Below are 22847 nucleotides of genomic sequence, written 5' to 3' on the forward strand. Positions count from 1 at the left end.
AGTTGTTCTTGTCATTTTGTCACAGTAATGAAAAGCTAACCAACACAGGTGCCTCATCTCAGATACCATTGCATTTTGCTCTCCATAGTACTTACGCTGTTTTTGTTTTTCAATTGTGGTAAGAACATTAAACATAAGATCTAACCTCTTAACAATTTTTAAAGTGCATTTTAAGTGTTGTTAAATATAGGCATACTGTTTTACAGGTCTCTAGAATTTATTCATCTTACATAACTGAAAGTTTATACCTATTGAATAGCACCTTTCCATTTTCTCCTACTTTTAGCCAGTGAAAACCCAGATTTCTACTCTGCTTCTATTAGGGTGACTATTTTAGATACTGTACTAGTCAGGTTCATTTTATTAAAAAAGTGACCTGAGGTAACCTATAAAGAGAAAATGTTTGTTTTTTCTCAAGGTTTTGGAGGTTCCAATCAAAGACTGAGTGGTTCCTTTAAGTCTCTGATGAGGCAGCTTATCATGGTGGCAGTATGTGGCAGAACAAACTGCTCACCTCCTGAACCAGGAAGCAAACAAAGAGAATGAATAGGGGCACACCCAATGACCTTAGGACCTCTCACAAGGCCCCACCTCTCAAGGATTCCACTACCTCCCTATTCTGGCACACTAAGGAGAAAGATTTTAATGCCAAGAAATTTGGGGTACATGCATCCGAATCATAGCAGATACCTCATGTGGGTGTAATTGTGCAGTTCTTATTCTTCTGTACCAGAGCATTTTACTTTGTAGGATGTCCTCCAAGTTTATTCTTGTTGTTGCATATGAAAAGATTTTCTTCTTTTTTAAAGCTAAATAATGGTTTGAACCACATTTTCTTTATCTATTCATCCATTAATGGACATATGTGTTGTTTCCATATCTTGGGTTATTATAAATAATGCTGTGATGGACATGGGAATACAAATATCTCCTTGAGATGCTGATTTCACTCCTTTTGCACAAATACCCAGAAGTTGGATTGTTGGATCATATGGTTCTAATTTTAGTTTTTTGAGGAACCTCCATACTGTTTTGCACAGTAACTTCACCATTGTACATCCCTATCAACAGTGTATAAAAGTTCAATTTATTCACATCTCTGTTGACCCTGACCTTTTTTGTTTTTAATAATAGCCATCAAAACAAGTGAGAAGTGACAACTCATTATGGCTTTGGTTTATATTTTCCTGATGAGTAGTGAGTATCTTTTTATATATCTGTGGATCATTTTCATGTCTTCTTGAAAAAATGTCTATTCAAGTCCTCTACCCTTTTTTAATTGACTTTTTTTTCTGTTGAGTTGTAGGAGTTCCAATTGACTTGTCTAGTTGTCCCTTGACTGTTAATTTGGTTTTGGCAGGAATCTTTTCTTTCTTGCTCACTGCTGTATTATCAACATCTGAACACTATTTTGGCAATACCCAGAAAAGAGAAGAGACACTGAATGAAAGCTATTAATGAAAATATTTAAAAGGGAACTCTATCTCAACCTGGCTAATCATCCCTGGTATTCTTGGAAGAACAGTGGAATTTAAGGGTGTCTGACTGAACTATTAATACTGGTTTGAGTGAGAAATTCAGAAAGGTTTGACTTGTAGGCTATAAACTGTAGGATCATGGAGGATTTGTAGAACAATAACCCAGGATAAAGCCAGAATAAAGTGTCAGATGACAATCTAACTGAAGCTTCTTTGAGAGGAAGTGGGAAAAAATAGAGATATATTGGCCTAAAAGTAGACATAGTGACACTGAAAATGAGTATGAAAGGAGAACAGACTGAAGTTCCTAAAGACCTTGGAACCCAGCCAAGGGGTTGTGTTATAGACTTTATGACCTAGAATACAAACTAAAATGGAATTTTTTAAGTGTTCCAGTTTGGCTGGCTATAGTTATTTTCAGTTTACTACAAAATTCCTCATAGTATGGAGAAAAGAGAACAATGTAATTTCCCAGACTAATTTTGATTCTAAACCTATTGTTAGTCTTGGAAGAATTCCATTCATTTAACATTTTGGAAAATATTAATACTTTCTTACCTGAAATAGACCAAACCCAGGTGACCTGATGGAAATTAGCCCTAAACCAAACCATCTTTCATTATAATTACTATTATTATTTAGTTTCTCATGTGATTTTTATCAAAAAGCAGTTCTGAGAACTACAGTTATGCATATTCTTACTTAATTTCACTTTGGAGGGGTGGGATTGAGATGGCCTTAACAAAATTTAGAGGGCAAAGTAAATAAACAAATTAATAATAGAGTATAGATGTGAAAAAAAATAAAAAAAGAAAGATTAGCTAATAATTATGGATATTTCACAAGAAAGGACAGAGCAATTAGAACAGAAATAATGATTGAAAACAATTTTAAAAAGATAACAAGAAAGTTCTTCTTAAAAGGCTATTCCCTATTTCAGGTGAAATGAATTAAAAATGAGTCCCCTAGATAAATCTTTGAATATTAACGAATTTCAGAAATGAAAATTTCTGGTGGAAAACAGAACAAATAAAAATCAAGGCCATTGGGAAGAAAGCTATAAATCTTGCCTAGCTTTAAGTTTCTATGATAGAAGAAAATAAAAAAGCAACCAAGAATTTTGTGGATGACAGTTTGTAGTTATCTGTACCTAGTCAAGATGTTGTTTTCATGGGAAGGCAGGAGAGAAACATTTTTATTGAGGATACTATGTAGAAAAAATTATCTTGCCAACCTGCTGAGAAATTATGCAAATATCCTCATTGAACTAGTTTTCAAGAGTCATTAAAATTTTATTTCATAATGTAAACCAAATACATCTTATACTAAACTATATGTATGTCTATATTATTTATGGCTTTATCTGTATATTAACAGTATAATGTAAATATAAATATTTCACAGTAATGATATGAACCAAAAAGGAAAGTGTTTATAGTATTAACTCATTAAACATTCTTCTTTACAACATAAATCAAGATAAGCAAAGTTTAAGGAAAAACAAATTAGAGATATCAGATTCTTCATTGTGTGTGTGAATATAAACATGTACATGCATATATATATATATATATATATATATATATATATATACACATGTGTATACATAAACACATATATACAAATGGTAAAAACAAAAAATGTAAAGCATATGAAAACTTGACATGGGGAAATGACATGTCATTTATGCATAAATAAATAATTACAACACAAAAATATTAATTTTATGAATAAATATTTGTCAAATGTACAAACTAAAAACTACTACATGTTTATATATCTGTATATTGTAAAACTGTGCATACACATATATGTATAATCACACTATGAAAAATTTGAACAATTGGAAACATCAGATTTCTCTATGCTGGTAACTGTATTACATGGGCAATTTCAGAAGCTACTGAATGCAGATACTACTTCAAAAAGTAAACTGGCAATGTTTTCAGAACCTTAAAAAAATTTATTTCTTATAATATATAAGATATATAATATTATATATTATCATAATTCTATAATTATAATATAGTCTATAATAATTACATTATATAATTATAATTATATAGTATAATAAATATATAATAATTATATTATTATATTACATAAATTTTTATAGAATTTATTTCTATATTCTCTTCTTGATCTGATCCTTAGAATATTATCTGGACACTGACCTAAATGTATGAAAGGAATAGCACTCACTACAGTGTTATTTGCAATAGGAAACATGCTAGAAACAGCTAAAATGTCTAGCATTAGCATATGTTCTGGTAGAATATATTTCTTTCTTTTTTAAAAAAAAAGATAGAAAGAAAGACAAGAGAGAGAGAGAGAGAGAATTTTTTAATATTTATTTTTCAGTTTTCAGTGGACACAACATCTTTATTTTATTTTATGTGGTGCTGAGGATCAAACCCAGTGCCTGGCGCATGCCAGGCAAGCACATTACCACTTGAGCCACATCCCCAGCCCTAGAATATATTTCTTACATAGTCATAAAAAATACATGATGTGTGGAACATTTTTATTATATAATCATAATTAAAATACTAAGTATAAATTTTAATATGATTTGAATTTTATAAATAAAAATATGTTTCAAAATAGATTGGAATTAACCAAGCATAATACTGTTATTCTCTAAACGGTGTGGTACTAGTTAATTCATATGATTTTTTAAAAATGTTTTTATATAAAATATCTTAAGTATATGGCAAAAAATTACACACTAGTGAGGATTATTCTGTAAATAATGTACTGATAAATAGCAATTTAGAAGCAATTTAACTTGAATCTTTATCTTACCTTGTACTCAAACATAAATTTATTTTTTACTTTAGTGTAATATATTCTACATCTATCTGAATACCAGCAAAGAAACCTTTGTAGCCTCACTATTTTACATTTCAATGACTAAAGTCTGTATGATGTTTTAGGAAAAAAAAGAATGATTTGTTTAATCTATTATACAAAATCTAAATGCACATTTATAGAAAAATCACATCTTTCCTTTACTTTGGGTCTTTAATTTTCTCACATAAAAAAGTAGGTTAATACACAAGCTCTTAGCCTTTTGTGATAATACCATCACAAATCAATTTGAGAGATTGTAGGCAATTCTTATACTGTTGGGAATATGCGGCAATTACATCACTCCAGAATGCTATTCATGTAGAATGTATACTCACTGGAGAGTTAAGTAATGTTAAATAAATTAGCATGTTAATGAAAATTATATATTAATTAATACTGTTCTTCCTAAGTAGTTACTTAATTCCAGTAAATCAAGAAATTCATTTTTTGCTAAATAAAAATCATTGTCTTGGAAACTGAGCTGCTCCATCTGAGCATTTGCTATTATTTTAATATTTAGAGCTATTATTCAGAGAAAATATACTCATTTTGAGGACAATCTGACTCGGAAATTTTGATTACTGTCCTATATAAGAAATGCATTTCAATGCTCTCAAGTGAGTCTATTACTAATCCTGCTTAGTTAAAAAATGTGATATATAAATCTGTATTGCTCAGATAATGAAATTTTAACAATAGTTCTATTATAAATTTAAGTCCTTAAAAGATACAGCTCAATCATAGACAGTAAGGTTTTTATCACACACTACAATAGAAAATGAGTAGTTTTTGAATAAAAATTTTAAGCCAAATGATTTAGACTTTTCAATGAAATTAAGTATGCTTTAAAAAAATAATTCTTATTTAAAAAGTTAACTTTAAAAACATGTCATATATGTTAGCAAACATGATAATACAGCATAAAATAGGCAAAGGATATTTAAAATAAATTGAGAAGTTTGCAGGTAATATTTGATCTTAGATTACGATTATATAATATATAAATCCAAGAATAGCTGCACAAATCACTTTGTGACATGGTATAGAAGGCACAAGTGTGTGTTTGTAGTTAGTGTATATATTTAAGTGTATGTGTGTGCGTGTTGAGTGTGTGTGTATTTCATGCTATACATGAATTAGGGTGTTATCACAGGTTTAGTTTCCAAGGAACATCAAGTCTTATTCTTCTGTTCATTTTCTCCTAAGTTTGAGCTCCCTGAATTGTCTGTCTTGTCTTGGCTGGTTCCTTGATATTTTGACCACTGGCATCCATCATCCAAACAGAATGAATTGGCTATCATTGTTGACTCTTTCCTTTGCCACTCACATCTAATTAACCACCAGAGACTGGAGCCTCCTCCTTCACAACTCTCCAACCCTTCACTCAATTCCAGACTGTTCTGTCTTCCTAACTTGTTTCAAAATTAGTAGCTGGGTAATGGGTCTCACAACAGAAGCTCACCTCATTCTATCTCCATGAGCTGCCAGAAAGATCCATTGGAATACATCTCTGCTCATGTCCCTTCTTGCTTACATCTTCTGACTGCTCCTAGTTCAAGATCCTCTGTTGAATAGCTCTCTGTGTGTTCAAGATTAAGAGAGAACTCCAAAGAAGGGCTTTGGGGGCTCTTTGAAGTCTGATCCATTCATAAAATTTACCCCCTTTCCTTGTCCCCTTCTGCTAACCATTTTCTAGTTCTATGGAACTCGCTTTTCTGGAGACTTGTCATATTTTCTCTTAGCCCAACGTTTTGTTGTTGTTGTTGTTGTTTGTTTTGTTTTTACTTAGTAAAATATAAGTATTTTCAAACATTTTTTGAATGATTGAACACACAAAGCAACTTTCCATTGCCTGCCCCCAGTACTTTAGCTGAATACTATTTTGTCCATGTGTCTTTCAGAAGTTTGTAACTTCTTCCCCAAAGGCTTTTGTAACCCTCAGTACTTCCTTCTCTATTTTTACTGACTACATTGTATTTTCGTGCATTTACTTATTTGTCTCTTCTGCGTTCCTTGATAACAAATATCTATTTATATTTGTGTCTTCAATGCTAACCAGGTACCAGGTAATAGTAGTTTCCAGTAAATACCTGTTAAAATTTTAGTTGTAGAGATTTATTTTTAAAAGTCTATTACTATCATCCTGATCATCAAGACTCAGCTCAGGTGCTGCCTCCTGCAAAGGGCTTTGTGGATGCTTTTTCCTCTGCCAACTGTATATTATCTTTCATTCTTGGAGCACTTGAGTTATTTCTCTCTTCTAACTCATGATATTATTTCCTATATGTGTGTGTGCGTGTGTGTGTGTGTGTGTGTGTGTGTGTGTGTGTGTTCTCCACTGCTTCAGCTTTAAGCTTCTGAGGTGCTACTTCCATGCTATCCTCCTCTTTGTATCCCTTCAGTACCTGGGGATTTTGAAGGCACTTGTCTGCCATACCACGGTGAGTCACAGCAAGATAACCGAAACCATAATCCAGCCATATTTTAGATCTACTGGAAATGGTACAATATTGCATCCCAGATCTCATGGAACAAACCAAACATTTCCATAGATTTAGTAATGAAGAAGATTTAACCCCCCCCCACCCAAGGCAGTGAAAATATCTTACTTATGAATTTTTATGTGCATAGGGGAAGTGCTGAAAATTGGGACACAGTCATAGCTGACCCAACACCCTCAAAACCAAGCAGCATATGTACTTGTACAATGCTGGTCTAAGTTGCCTTATGGAACCATGTTCCAGAAGTGTACTTGGAAAAATAAAAGTGATCTTACCTTGAGTTACATCTGGGCATTATATTTTCCTAGACAAATATTGCTATCACATATACATGAAGCTTCGAAAATACGCATACAATAAGCTCGATGTTGCTCTGCCTGTTTCTTATTAACACTTTTGGTTGGTGCTGTCAGATGCAGCCACTATCCACATGTATCTATTTATATTTAAATTTAAATTAACAAAAATTAAATGAAAGCAATTTTTCATTTCTTCTTTTACAAGCCACAGTTCAACAGCTACCTGTACCTAGTAACTACCATGTTGTATTGCACAGATGTAGATTTCTGTTCTTGTAGGAAGTTGCTCCAGGATGGGTTCTACTTTACTAATTCCATAAATGCAAGTTTGATTGTTTTTTTGGTTTTTGGCTCTAATTCACAAGTTAGTGTTTTGAGCAATTTGTTGAATATCCTTACTATAACAGCTGGAAATTGATTTAGTCTTATTGGAATGAGCCAAGGCTGCAGCTTGCTTGGTGATTTCTAAGTATTTGCTGCTGAAGATAAGAAGGAGTGATTTTCATAAAAAGCAGGCAAGTACTCACTAGCCTTTTTGGATAGTTCTTTATTCCATGTCATTTTTAATATTAGAAGGACTTTAGAGAAATATGTACGTGGATATATTTTTTATATAACTTATATTATATTATATATATGTTAAAAGATGAATGATAACATGAATGTGTAGCACAACTCCTCTCTCAAGAGATATTTTAATTGGGTATCTAATAGTAATATATGATTTAAATATTTCTGCATTGTCAATCATATAGAAGAAATTCATACTACCTAGTTCTTCTAAATCGGGGGCTTTGTGGCCCTAGAGATGATAAAAATAGTGAAATCACCAAATGAAATATCAGGGGTTAGATAATGCCAAACAGGAATTACCATGAATTGCAGGTTGTCACAAAGGATACAGTACCATGATACAGGAGACTTTTGATATAAGCTCCTGTGAATCAAAAGCGAATTCAAGTTATTTCCTTTGCTCTTTAAGGATTTGCTTATAATACATGAAAACTTTTTTATTTTTACCTCTGTGAAGTTTGTTCTATATTGCATAAAGCCATTATTGAGTTCAGAAAATGAAACTGCATGAAACATTTTGTAGGTAGAATACATCAAAGCCACTCCAAAGTATGAAGTTTGCACAGGTGGCCTTGGCTTTGCCACTGCCATTACTCTTTCCCTTCTCTGAAAGCCCTGGAAGCACTTGACATGTACACATACAGACATGGTCTTCATGATTGTGACCTGGGCAGTGATCTGTTTCTATTGTTGCAGGCAATGAAAGCTTAGAAGAAAACTATGTCCAGGACAGTAAGATGGGGTTTGTCATCAACGCCATCTATGCCATGGCACATGGGCTACAGAACATGCACCATGCCCTCTGCCCTGGCCACGTGGGACTCTGTGATGCCATGAAGCCCATTGACGGCAGGAAACTCCTGGACTTCCTCATCAAGTCCTCATTCATTGGCGTGTCTGGAGAGGAAGTGTGGTTTGATGAGAAGGGAGATGCTCCCGGAATGTAAAGCAGTCTTTTCTGTGACAGATCTAAATAACTTTTTAACTCTTCCCATTGCCTAGATGGTAGTTAGGTCTCCATTTGATTCTGTGGGTTCTCAATGTCATGAAGAGATAGATTCACCAAGATAGCTGAAAATGTAGATCTAGTATCACATGGAAATTACCAAAGTACACACTGCCTTTTGAAATACTTCCTAGTAACCCCCCAAGAACATTGCATCTTGCCAGTGCCACCCCCCTACCCAGCTCTCATTTGGTCCTTCCCTCAGAAGGACTGGAACCTCCCTGGAAGCCTAAGAAACTAAAGAGACTTACACCTGACATGCAGATCACCCCAGGAACTGCCTGCACCCAGCCAACATCAAACTGATCAATTAATTGGTCTCAGTGCTATTATGAATAGTACACCTACTTAAGTAGCTTACTATGTGAAGAGATCCAAGTCCTATACATGCATTCTTTTTTTCTCAGGCTAACTTAAGTCATTGTTAATATATTTCTTGGAACAAGAAAGGAAAGAATTTTCTTTCTGGAATTTAGTCTCTAATGGTTTTCAAAAATTAATAAAATGAGAGATGAGGAAAATTAAACTTTAATTTGTGTGTGTGTGTGTGTGTGTGTATGCATGCACATGCTTATATAATTCCCCAAACTCTTTTGACATACAGTATATTCTACAACACTCACTTTGATATCACCAGTCTGCTCATATGTCACTGGTACATAGAGAATGATGTTAGTATCAAGAGTAGCTATGTTCATTCAAACAAATTTTCCTAGGAAAGGAATAATCAGAATAATAGGAGAAAAAGTGAAACCTGCAGTCGAAGCAAAAAGGCCTTCAGCCTGGCTGCTATGTAGTAGGTTCATAATCTTCTAGGCCCTGTTACTTTTCAGTTTATGGTTTGCATAGATGGAACATCAAATCACTGAATTCTCACTGCCTTAGGTCTATCATTATCTTTCTCTGACAGATAATAAAGTTGAGTGTCGGAGAAACTAAGCAACTCACCTAAGGTAACACAGAGGGCCATTGGTAGAGGCAGTGTAGTCTGGGTCTGGAGTTTATAAGCTAATTGTAAAATTAGGCAAAACTTCTATCAACTTTCTTAATGTCATTGTGGAAGTACTGTGAACCCAAATCCTTCTCCAGATGTCTCTTCTTTACATGTAAAGTTTAATTCCTACATTTGGAGTGTTCCTTATGGGGGCTAAGTGGAATCTCTCTATTAAAATACAACTGCTCTAGGAAGGAAAGTGACATGTCACAGTCAACAATTAAAATGAATTTGTAGGATACCCCCCAAGCTGCCAGAAAAGTGGGAGCAGATTTTGATCAGAACTTGGGGATAGATGATCCAGGGCTTGGGAATGTGGAAAGCTTCACAGTGCTGATTACCTTAGGAAGTGATACCAGGAAGAACAAATAGGTCTGAAATTCAGAACAGGAACCACCTACTTTGCTAAGCCCACCACTGTAATCCTGCCTTCCACTGGAAATGAGGCTCAGTACAGGGTCAAATTTGCAATGCTAATCTTCCTTTATGATTCCAGAAGAAAGCATATGCCCATCCCAGGGCAAGATACATTTTTTTACATTTCATAAATACAAATTTCCTCCTCCTTTTTCTCTTTGTAACTTATCCAAAAGGTAGTGCATAATTTTAGCTTGTATCTCTTCCATCTGTAATTATATATTTAAATTGTGAACTTTCCCCTGGGTCCCTTTTCAGGGATCATTTCCTCCTGTTTGGAATTGGTCAGCTTCATCTGTGATCAGTTCCTGTTTCAACCACCTCCCTCTGCTTCCAGCTCCTGTCATACCATTGCTCATGCCTCTGGTCCCTCTTGTAGTTATTTTAGTTAATCATTGCACAACATAAACCGAATGCAATGAGAGGATGCTGTGAAGATGCAATTTACAGCATGAGCATATTCCAAATAAAGGCCAACATGCCAGGAAGGAATCCTGGGGTTAAGAGCAAAGAGCAGCTTTTATTAACACACACAGCATAGGGAGGCTCTTTTCTGTAAGTCAATATTTTTCTTTTGGTATGTTTTAGTATTTTCCCACAGAACCCCTCCAGCATTTGGAACTTTTTTAAAAATGTGTTTTTGTACCAAAAATACTGTGGAGTTTGAGGTCCCTAAATGTAAATAAAGTGTGAACTAATTTCCTCTATGAAAGTGCAAAACTAAAGAAGTTGAAATAAAAGTCTTAGGAAACTGACTTACAGAAAAACCTTATTCTAAAGCTACTATTGCAGCAAAGCCTTCATTGAAAATTCAAAGAAAGTGTCATGGCATAATATGAAATAAAACACCAAAAAAATTTAATGAAATTGAAAAGAAAACTACTCCATAGAATATTTGCAGTAGGTTCTATAGCCATAGTGAGCTTAAAATGGAAAGATATTAGATGTACAGATTAGTGCCTTTGAGCACAGAAAGAGTGTGAGCTCACAATTAATACCCATTCAAATACCACTCAGTTATTCTGAAGAACATTCTGGCATGCTTCAGTAACAAGAGGCATAATAACTCTTGCTGAAGCCAAAAGAGCACAAAATTGAAGGATGAGCTCCAGGTGCACTGGTCTCTCTTCTCACTCTTGGTAAGCTTTGCTCACAGCACAAGGGGACACTTCCTGTACACTGGGCTCCTTTCTTTCAGGAGACAGCTCTTATAGGAATCACCTGAATCTGGACATGGAGAAGCCACAAGCTACCCTGTGCATGACAGGATGCTTTCACACATTGAGAACAGGCAGAAAAGTCAATAAATTGAAAAGTCAATAACAAACGGGGTCAGATACAGCAAATAGGCTTTGAAAGCCAACTTAGGCTTAAGGGTAGTAGAATCCCTGAGTGAAATGTTGAGAAAGACCATGCGCCTGAGTCAGGTATAGAGAGAAATAATTCCAGGATGACTCAGGCAACAGCATGGGGGAATGAAGATGAGAAAGAGGAAAATCAGTTGGTTAACCATTATGTATTTCCTTAGGTCATGCACCAACAGCAAGATACCATGACCTGTATTCTATATAGCCCAGTAGGGGGAGGAGTCCTCATAGGTACTACAGAAAAGAATCCCACTACAGGGCTAGGAAGAGAAAGCCAGACGTAGAGTGTTGGCACATGACCACATGAGTTATAGTTTGTTTGCTTAGAGTGAACATCAACATGGAAAGTAGATGTAGGGATACTAGAGAATTTTTAATGACTGAGAGACAAATGGTTATGCCAACACAAATGCCTTCTCCAGTTTTGTTTATTTGTATTAATGGAAAGAACTGAAGTATTTTAGAGTATCCATGGAAATGCAAATATGAATGATTCTGTGATATTGCCTTGCACATTATCTTAGTCCATTTGGGCAGTTACAACAGAATATCATAGAAGGTTGGCATATAAACAAAAGAAAATTATTGCTTCCAAGTCTGGAGGCAGAAAGTCCAAGATCAAGGCCCTAAGAGATTTGGTGTCTGGTGAAGTGTCACACTCTGAGTCATAGACGTAAGCTTCTAACTGTGTCTTTATGTGGTGGAATGGAGAAGGGAGTTTTATTTGGGGATCGGGGCAAGGCTTTTGTAAAGACACTAATCTCACTAATGAGGGCTCTGCCCCATCTCTTAACCCCATCACTATGGGGGTAGAATTTCAACAAACATTGGAACCATAGAACCTTTGCATTAGTGCCAACTATAAAGTGGTTTTGTACATGCCTTATGTTCTTAAATCCCCACAAGAAACCCATGAAGCTTAAAGACTTTAGTGACATTGCCAAGTAGTGTAACCTATGGTTAAAATGTTAGAGAAGCACCAACTCATTCATTCTGATATTAAGTTCTCTGTTCTTTCCATTGCATTGAAGAATTCTCCAGCTCTCCATGCAGGAAATGATGAGGCCTTGCTCCCAGAATCTGCTTTGGCTGCAGTAAAGATTTCTTAAAAAATGAAAAAGAAAAGAAAAGATATACAGTGGCATCATTACTACTGGGGGGAGCCTAAATGTAGGTTTGCCGTTGCAAAGCATTTCAGCATTGAAACTTACTAAAGTAACTGACACCAGTTATTAGGTTCCAGAAACGTTTGTCCTGATCAGGGAAGAGATCAGTTTAAATGTCAATGCATAAGAGGTCATAACCCTAACAACCTTATGCATTAAATATACCTTTCTGAGTTTTCTGGTTCTATTAGTGCCTAAAAAATGTTCCAAATTTGGTAAAACAACCCTCTTTTTATCCAGTGTAATGAAAATGGCAATTCAATGTGAAAAGGAATGGAATATAAGTAACCAAATATAGTTATTAATATTCTTATGGATTGTTACTTGTTCAAAGATTAACTTAGTGGATTATAATTTGAAGGAGATCATCAATACATATAGAATTCCTTTTTGGAGGATGAGCAGAAAGACATTTATGAGAGTAACATATTCCTTATCAACTGTTGATGATACACAGATCCATTCTGGAAAATCAGAAGAAACATTAGAAATAAACTAAAATGTTTACAGTATCTGGAGTTAGGATGTGCAATGATTCTAGCTTTTATCTGTCTTCAATTAAAATATATTTAATATATTTCTTTGTTTTCTACATGATGTCCGTATCCTACAAGACTCACAGGCTCTTTCCCTTGTAGGTATGATATCATGAATCTGCAGTACACTGAAGCTAATCGCTATGACTATGTACATGTTGGAACCTGGCATGAAGGAGTGCTGAACATAGATGATTACAAAATCCAGATGAATAAGAGTGGAATGGTACGGTCTGTGTGCAGTGAGCCTTGCTTAAAGGGTCAGATAAAGGTGAGCCACCTCTGTGTTCTTGGACTGTATTGTCAAGAAGGTCTACCACTGAGACATTATTGAGGGAAAAGGAACATTATTGAGAGAAAAGGAATTTTTAAACAAGGCTATGCAGAAAGGGTGTGCCAGGCTACCTGCTTGTACTCCTGTGTTTAGATAAAATAGAAAAACAAAGAAAGCATTAGGAAAGGGAATAGGTAAACTATTCTAATAGTTTAGAATATTTAAATCGCTTTTATTTTAATCATGTTGATAAACTGGGAACTTACATATACTGTAGGCAGCAAGGAGATAAAGAATCAAATTAAAACTTGAAATGGAAGTAAATGTGAAAACCAAAGTCAAAACCAATATTGCTGCTGAGTCATGGTTTCAGTTATGACTGAATAAAGTTCTGGGGCTCTACGGCATGGTTTAGATGGATGTATTAATTAATTTGACTGTGGTAATCATCATATGATGCATAGATGCATCAAATTATCATGTGGTTCACTTTGAATATACACAATTTTGTCAATTAAACATTTTAAAATTTAAAAAAAAAAATTAAGTAGAAGTAAATGTGGGAAAAAAGCCAATAATAGTGCTTAGTCATTGTTCTAGCAATTGTTAAAGAAGGCAAAAGCTGAGCAATGTCAAATAAGCACAAAACTAAAATAACAGAAGTTGAAATGAGGTAACATAAGAAGCTTGGCATGTCACTTCCTTTTTCTCTATCAAGTCCTTTGATTCTCCTGAAATGAATTTTTTTTTCTCTAACCAAGAGAAAGTCCCCACTTTCTAATTATATCCAGGACTTTGGGTGGGAAGAAATGAAGTAGAATAAGTGAACCATAAGTTTACCGTATTAAGAAAGCTGGAGTAAATGCAGACATATATTATCTGGTGTGCTAGAGAGAATTCTCAGTGATGAGGCTTGGAGCAGCACTCTTTGTATGCCATGCTATTTCAATCAAAGTGGATGATGCACAGGGAAATGGAGCAGAGGGAGGGATTGCGAACTGGCAGGGTGAGGATTAGATGAACTAATAGGTCTTTCCCATCTCTAATTTTCTGTGATTCATCTTGGGGAGAAGACAGACTGTCACATAAATGTCACACAGCACAGCTGGAGCTGGAGTAGATGGTGTGTGAGGCTCTGGCACCCTCACAGAGCCACGGTGCCGCTATGTCATCTCTACCTTGCAGGGACCCTACAGAAGAGATGCCCTTAGTAAGCATAAGGTTCTGATGGCAAGGATCTAGTCATGTAGTATATGACTTTGGGTGTATATTCTGGAGAAGTCTTATTTCAACTTCCAAGAAAAGGTGGAAGATTATGGGCCAGGAACAGTTCTTGTCAAATGACATGAGCTGTCCTGGCGGACAAATTCTCAGTGACTCCAGCCACTGTGAGAAAGCAGTAAGTTTCTGAGACAAATCACCCTAGTTTTAAATATCTTGTACCTTTTCTGAAGAAGTTATATAAAAATATTTGTCAATTACCAAGACAACTAGCCAATCAGATTATTCTCTACTCTAGTGCTGTGTCAGGATGCAATGCTAAAGGGCTCCTGCCATGACCATGGCTAATCTTCGAGTTTATAGGTGCTGGGGTTTAGATACGGCTTGGGTGTGTTCCCCAAAGATTCCTGTGCTGGAATTTTGTTCATCAATGTGATGATGTTAGAATGTGGTAGAATATTGAAGAGCTGGGGCTTAGTAGGCGGTAATTAAGTCACTGGGGCCATCACCCTCAGAAGACATTTATGCCAGTCCACAGAGTGTTAGTTCTTGTGAGAGTATATTGCTATGAAGTGAGGACACCTCACATGCTTGACCCCTTCTGCACCCAGCAGTTCCCGTTTTATTTCTCCTCCATGTTTTGATGCAGCCAGAGGAGGCTTCACTAGAAGCCAAACAGAACCATTCGGTTTGAACCTCCCATTTCTGAAACTGTGAGATAAACACATCTCTTTTCTTTGTAAATTATTCAGCCTCCAGTATTTTGTTTCAGCGACAGAAAAATGGACTAACAGAGTGGATTATGGGAAGATTTGACCCAAGGAGTTCTTATATAGCTGGTGTAGTATCAGGCAATTCACTGTTAGTTTCTAATCTATACCAAAGAGTTTCTGCAGTGTTAAGAATGATCCTAAGCCAATCCAGTGTGTATGAGAAACAACTCTGTTTCTCCCTCAACAGCCATTTCTTCTAGAATTCTTTCACATGGGGCCATCTGGTGGTATGCAGAAGTATGTCCTTTGAAATCCAGAAGCTCCAAACTTCTTGTCCTTTACCATAAGATGCCAGACTAATGGATTCTGGTTGTATCGTCTTTTCTTGATGTTGAGAAAAACAAAACAAAACCAAACCACCACATCTGAGAACTGATACCACATATAGAAGGGAATGCAGAAGTTTGAGCTCTTATACTTCTCTGACCCAAAGGGTGTCACATGTTTGACTCAGGCCTCCTTTCCAGTGTGGATATAGCATTGATTCTGCTTCATGGACAACCACTGTGAAACAGTCTATGAAACCCCTTCAGGAGATAAGGGGGGGGAAATGGCAGAAAAAATAATTGTTTCAAGGATTCCCTGTGCTCCAGCTCCCTGTCATAATTCTCTCCTGTTGCTCTGAGTGCTGGCAAGCCATGCCTGAGTGTCACATACCATGTGTATTCCCACTTGCGCATTCCAGAAGAGAGGCCTTTTTCCTCCTCAAATTCAGAGGCAAGGCTGTCTGCCGACATCTTTCTGCCTAAATACTGAAGTATTTCTGGCAGTGAGTTTGTGTTATACCCAGTCAGTATCATCAAAGGAGATCCCAGAAATCATTGCTGAGCGATTACAGAGCACTCACAATAAGTGCAAATCTCTTGGGGGCCAATTTTAGAAATATTGTGTGCCCTGCAGGAGGAAAATATGCCAGTTCTTAGTAGCACGAGGAGAGGGGTATGGTGGTGTTTGTTTCCCATAAACACCTTGGGAGGTAAAGAAACAAATGAAATCTGAATCCCATTTACCATATAATGGCACTTACATTCTAATACCACTAATTTGCCCCCTACCAGGCCCAGGATGCAGAAAGCTAAATCTCAGTAGCCACCATGAAGACAGGAGAGAGGCAGCTTCAAGGTGACTGTCAAACATGCATTTATATCAAGTGGGAAATAAAGTCTTTAGGAAAAGGCTACTCAGTTTTAATATCCAATGCCATTTAAAATGCTAAAATAATAATTGGATGTCTTTCCTGACAATGTATAGAACTTTCTTATGATAATTTCCTTAGAAGTGTTTCCTTATGTTACTTATATTTAGAAATATATGTCTTATAAATATAATATCTTATGGAGGAAAAGAATTATTTCAGTAATACCACAAACACAGGCAAATTCAATCATATTCTTTACTGTTATGTATTGTATTAGGATCTTTTCAGGAAGCGTCCATGACATGTGATTCAATAGAGGGAACTTAATATAGGAAACTGGTTACAAAACTTTTTAAAAGGAGAGACTCAAAGGCACTCTGAGGCAACTCAGAGATGAGCAACAGCAAAAATTCATTCCACTCTCAGGCCAGAGGAAGAATGAAGAGCCTCTACCTGAGCTGCTCCTTGAGGTGGAAGACAATTCTATTTTCTCTCTTCAGTTTCCCATCAGTCCATTCTATTTTACCAAACCTATTTAGAAGACAGTTGATAAGAGATCCTGGAAAATGTATTCACAAGTATCTCAGTGCAGGTTCCCTTGAACACTAAAAAGTATGCAATGAATTATTTGGAGATTCAGTCTCAGAAAAACAAGAGTGAGAGTAAAAGGGAAGTAAGACAAGAAGGAATGAGGAAAAACAAAAATAAGCAAATAAGCAATAACCAAAAAAAAAAAAATACCTTATTGAGAAGGACCATGCCTCATTGGCATGACTACTGACTGAGCCTTGCAGAGATCTCAGGGCAGACTATTCACACTACTGGAGAAAAGAGGGGAAAAGTGCTAGGAGCCACAAGCAGATAAATGATGCATGGCACCTTTGCTTGTAAAGTGACGCCAGCTAGCCACTGAGATGATATGATTATGGTAAGATTTACATTCATATGCAAATTGGGCTCCTGCTGTTCACCTTGGCCTGCTACCGGACTCAAGTTACTGGACTCCTGGAGAGTTCCCATTGGTTGGGGAAGGATAGTAGGAGGAAATTCCAGGGGAGGTCCGGGGCCCCCCGGTTCTGGGGGAACGCACGGTTCCAGCAGACGCCCACGTGGGAGGACCGGGTTTGGCTTGCCGGCGCCTACGGAGTATTGGCGGCTTTTTCAAAATAAAGTTTTGTTCCTGCTTGAGTGGCTCGTGATTCTGTGCCCAGCCAAGACTGCAGCATTTGGCGGCCCGTGCGGGGAACGCCTGAAACTTAGAGGTGAGTAAAATTGCTCGCCCCTGAGGGAAGGCGACAGGATGGGTGACCATCTCAAAAAACAATGTGTTCTTGTTTTGATTTATTTTGTTTTTATTTCGAGCTCCCTAGCCCTAGAATTTTCTCAGGCAAACTGGGAAAAATGGTTGGCTCAAGGTTTGAAGTTATTCGGCCCTGAGAAAGAGAAAATTGATACAACCATTCTCTGCTCCGTTTTTGTTTCATTCTGCTTCGGCTTTGTTTTATCCTATCTTATTGGGTTACGTTACCTTTATGGTAGATTAGAATCTAGTAAAAAAACAAACCAAAAAACTGTTAAATAAATTCTTAGAGGTCCAAACTATGGTAGAAAAAACGCTAGGTCAACCAAAAGAGAAGGTCTCTCAAGCTAGTCAGAGGAAAATTTAAAGAAAGAAAGCTTAGAGGAAAAGCAGCCATCAGGTGGAGAATTATAACAGGAGGTTGCTACTAACTCTGTTCAATCACCAGAGGGCGTAACTCAACCAACAGCTCCATCTACAACTGAGCGGCCCTCAACTCTCGTAGTTGATGGACGGAATTCTGAGGCAGAACCCCAAAGATTAGCATGCCCTGTACTTGAGCAGGCAGGAGGGCAACGAATTCACTGTGCTTTAGATTTCAAAACAATAAAGCAATTAAAGGAGGCTGTAACAACCTATGGGCCGCAAGCTCCCTTCACAATAAGCATGGTCGAATATGTTACCAACTTGGACATGACACCAGCAGACTGGGCTAACATGTGTCGATCTGTGCTAAACGGAGGACAATATTTGTTATGGAAGGTTGCCAATGAGGAATTTTGCATGGAGACAGCTAGGCGAAATGCAGAAGCTGGTTACCCTCAAAGAAATATAGATATGCTATTGGGAAAGGGACCTTATGAGGGTCAAAGACAGCAAATTGAATATGACCCTGGCGTATACGCACAAATTGCTGTAGATGCAGTTAGGGCATGGAAAACTTTACAGGGGCATGGAGACTTACAAGGTCAATTATCTAAGGTGATACAAGGAACTAATGAAACTTACGCTGAATTTGTAGATAGACTTATTCAGTCAGCCTCTAGGATATTTGGAAATACAGAACAGGTAATGCCATTTATAAAACAACTGGCTTATGACCAAGCAAATCATTGCTGCAGAGAGGTCATTAGACCATGGAGACATGAAGATTTAAAGACATATATTAAATTATGTAGAGACATTAATGAACAAGGGCAAGTCTTAGCAGCAGTACAACAGGCTTTAGATGCCAGGCAAAAAACATGCTATAATTGTAATCAAACAGGACATTTTAAAAGGAGTTGCCCCATAAGAGGAGGGTTTAACAAAGCTGGGTATCAAAGGAATAGAATACCGGGTATTTGCCCACGATGCCATAGAGGGAAACATTGGGCTAATGAATGCCGTTCTCAAACCACCATAGAGGGTATTCCGTTATCAAAAAATGGACAAGGACCAAGTGTTTACCCATGATATCGTGGAGAAAGGTATCAGGCTCCATTGCCAAAAAACGGACTAGAGGGCCCAATGCCCCGGGGCCCAAAACCACAAATATATGGGGCAATGGAGGAACCCAGCAGCACCATCAAGGTAGTGCCCAGAACACATTATCCATTAAATCCCTCATCAGACAAACTAGAGGGAGCGCAGGGCTGGACATCTGCACCTCTGCCAGAGCAGTACTAACTCCAGAGATGGGAGTTCATATCATTCCCACAGGAGTAAAAGGACCTCTTCCCCAGGGAACAGTAGGCTTATTATTGGGACGCAGTTCTTCTACACTAAAAGGACTTATGATAAGTCCTGGGGTAATTGATCCCGCTTATGAGGGTGAAATAAAAATTATAGCTAGTTCTCCAAGAGGTATATCAGTAATTTCACCAGGAGATAGAATAGCACAGTTATTAATAATACCCAGCCTGCATGATAAATTTTCCAGTTGTAATGTAGAAAGAGGTTCCAAGGGATTAGGCTCCACAGGTGTAGATTGGGCTATGCTGTCTTTAAATTTAGATTCTCGCCCAATGCTAAAATTAAATATTCAAGGACATGACTTTAATGGGCTGCTGGACACAGGTGCAGACCTTAGTATCATCTCTCATCAAGAATGGCCAAAACATTGGCCATTACAACAAGCCACTCAAATGCTTCGAGGCCTAGGAGTGGCAACAAATCCCCATAGAAGTGCTATGGTATTAGATTGGAGGGATTCTGAAGGATGTGAAGGAACTATACAGCCCTATGTATTGGATCATCTTCCCGTAAATTTATGGGGACGAGATGTCCTAGATCAATTAGGATTGACATTAACAAATAACATCAATCCTAACGCGCCCACTACTAGGGCTAAACAAGGCTTTAGGAAAGAAAAAAGATTAAGAGAACAAGAACAAGGTATGACAGCACCAATTCAAATAGATCAAGAAATAAATAGACATGGTTTGGGTTTTCAGAAAGGGCCACTGAGACAATCAAAATTACTTGGAAATCAGAAAGACCAGTGTGGGTTCCTCAGTGGCCCCTGACTAAAGAAAAGATACAAGTAGCCCATGACTTGGTCAGACAACAATTATCAGAAGGACATATACAACCTTCCATATCCCCCCATAATACTCCCATTTTTGTCATTAAAAAGAAATCTGGTAAATGGAGATTATTACAAGATTTAAGAGCCATTAATAATGAGATGGTTATTATGGGACCTGCTCAATCAGGGATTCCTCAATTGTCTGCTTTACCAAAAACCTGGCATGTTTTAGCTATAGATATTAAAGATTGTTTCTTTTCAATTCCAATTCATCCCGAGGATAGTCCACATTTTACATTTACTATCCCTGCACTGAATCATGAAGGTCCTGATCAGAGATATGAATGGAAAGTACTCCCTCAAGGGATGGCTAACAGCCCAACTATGTGTCAAATTTATGTTAATAAAGCAATCCAGCCACTTAGAAATCAAAATCCTGAACTACAAATATTTCACTATATGGATGATGTGTTATTGGCACATAAAGATAAAAACACATTACTAGAATGTTATGCCACACTTACAAACTTATTGAAAAATTACAATCTAGAGATAGCAATAGATAAAGTACAATTAAATCTTCCAATTAATTATTTAGGAGTTCTATTATCCTCAACCATGGTCCGTCCACCAAAAATTCAAATACGAGTAGATCAACTCAAATCACTTAATGACTTTCAAAAGTTATTGGGAGACATAAATTGGATAAGGCCTTATCTAGGCATACCAACAGGAGAGTTAGGACCTTTATTTGATATTCTAAAAGGTCCATCAGATCCAAATTCACCCCACATGTTAACGCCTGAAGCAAGAAAAACATTAAAAATCATTGAAACGTATATGGAAAATATGCATTTGGATAGAATTGATATAAGTTTGCCTTTATTATTTATTGTACTACCAACAAAAAATATTCCTACAGGAGTATTTTGGCAGGAAGGTCCATTATTGTGGATACATTTATCTTATTCTCCTAACACTATTCTTACTAGATATCCTGAGGCTGTAGGACAATTAATACTCAAAGGAATAAAAGTAGCAAAGGGAGTGTTTGGGATTTCTCCCAATAAAATTATTACTCCATATACTATGGATCAAATTGATGAGTTAGCTAATGAGTTAAATACTTGGGCAATAATCATGTGTAAAACTAGTGTTTCATTTGATAATCACTTACCATCTAATCCTTTGTTGTCTTTTTGGTCTAAGCATCCTGTAGTTTTTCCAAAAATGACAAGAAAAACCCCTATCATAAATGCTCCAAATATATTCACTGATGGGTCAAACAATGGTACAGCAGCAGTAGTTACTCCTGATCAAACTTTTACATTTTTAGTACCCAAGCAATCAGTTCAAAAGGTGGAGCTTAATGCAGTATTACAAGCTTTTATGATGTTTAAAGATTCTGTATTTAATTTATTTTCTGATAGTCAGTATGTAGTTAATGCTATAGTATCCCTTGAAGATGCTGGTAGGATTTCACCTTCTTCTACTGTTTTCTCTTTGTTTTCCGCTATACAAAGTCTAACCTGGGACCGAAAAGATCCATTCTTTATAGGTCATATCAGGGCACATACAGGATTGCCTGGAGCCCTTAGTATGGGCAATGAACTAGCAGATAAATCTACACATGACATACATATTTTCTCCACAATAGAAGAAGCTATAAATTTTCATAAAAGGTTCCATGTCAATGCTAATACTTTACAAAAGCGTTTTAAAATAACTAAAGAACAATCCAGACATATAATAAAACAATGTCAAAATTGTGTGACATTTTTACCACAAGTTAATCTTGGAGTCAATCCTAGAGGACTGATACCTAACCATATTTGGCAGATGGATGTCACACACTTGCCAGAATTTGGAAAATTAAAATATTTACATGTTACAGTTGATACCTCTTCCGGATTTTTGATGGGCTCCCTTCATGCCGGAGAAAAAACTAAAGATGTTATAGCTCATTGCTTACAAAATTTTGCCACTGTGGGTGTTCCAAAACAGTTAAAAACGGACAACGGTCCTGGTTATACTTCCACCTCTTTTAAACAATTTTGCTCATCATTTGGTATTACTCACATTACAAGAATTCAAGGAAACACTCAAAGGCACTCTGAGGCAACTCAGAGATGAGCAACAGCGAAAATTCATTCCACTCTCAGGCCAGAGGAAGAATGAACAGCCTCTACCTGAGCTGCTCCTTGAGGTGGAAGACAATTCTATTTTCTCTCTTCAGTTTCCCATCAGTCCATTCTATTTTACCAAACCTATTTAGAAGACAGTTGATAAGAGATCCTGGAAAATGTATTCACAAGTATCTCAGTGCAGGTTCCCTTGAACACTAAAAAGTATGCAATGAATTATTTGGAGATTCAGTCTCAGAAAAACAAGAGTGAGAGTGAAAGGGAAGTAAGACAAGAAGGAATGAGGAAAAACAAAAAT

At 36.7% G+C, this 22847-nt stretch overlaps 1 protein-coding gene across 1 annotated transcript in view; it reads left to right on the forward strand.

The window, feature by feature from the left end:
• Window positions 1–22847, forward strand: part of LOC308640551 (metabotropic glutamate receptor 1-like) — a gene marked incomplete at both ends in the record, with an annotated part of 130831 nt that overhangs the window by 90971 nt on the left and 17013 nt on the right. The window contains 2 exons of the mRNA XM_081312418.1: window positions 8401–8647; window positions 13293–13461. Of these exons, the coding sequence (XP_081168544.1) occupies window positions 8401–8647; window positions 13293–13461 (416 nt within the window). The remainder of the gene's footprint in view (window positions 1–8400; window positions 8648–13292; window positions 13462–22847) is intronic.

Source organism: Spermophilus citellus (assembly GCF_964194105.1).
Source record: "Spermophilus citellus genome assembly, contig: SCAFFOLD_142, whole genome shotgun sequence".
NCBI classification, from domain to species: domain Eukaryota; kingdom Metazoa; phylum Chordata; class Mammalia; order Rodentia; family Sciuridae; genus Spermophilus; species Spermophilus citellus.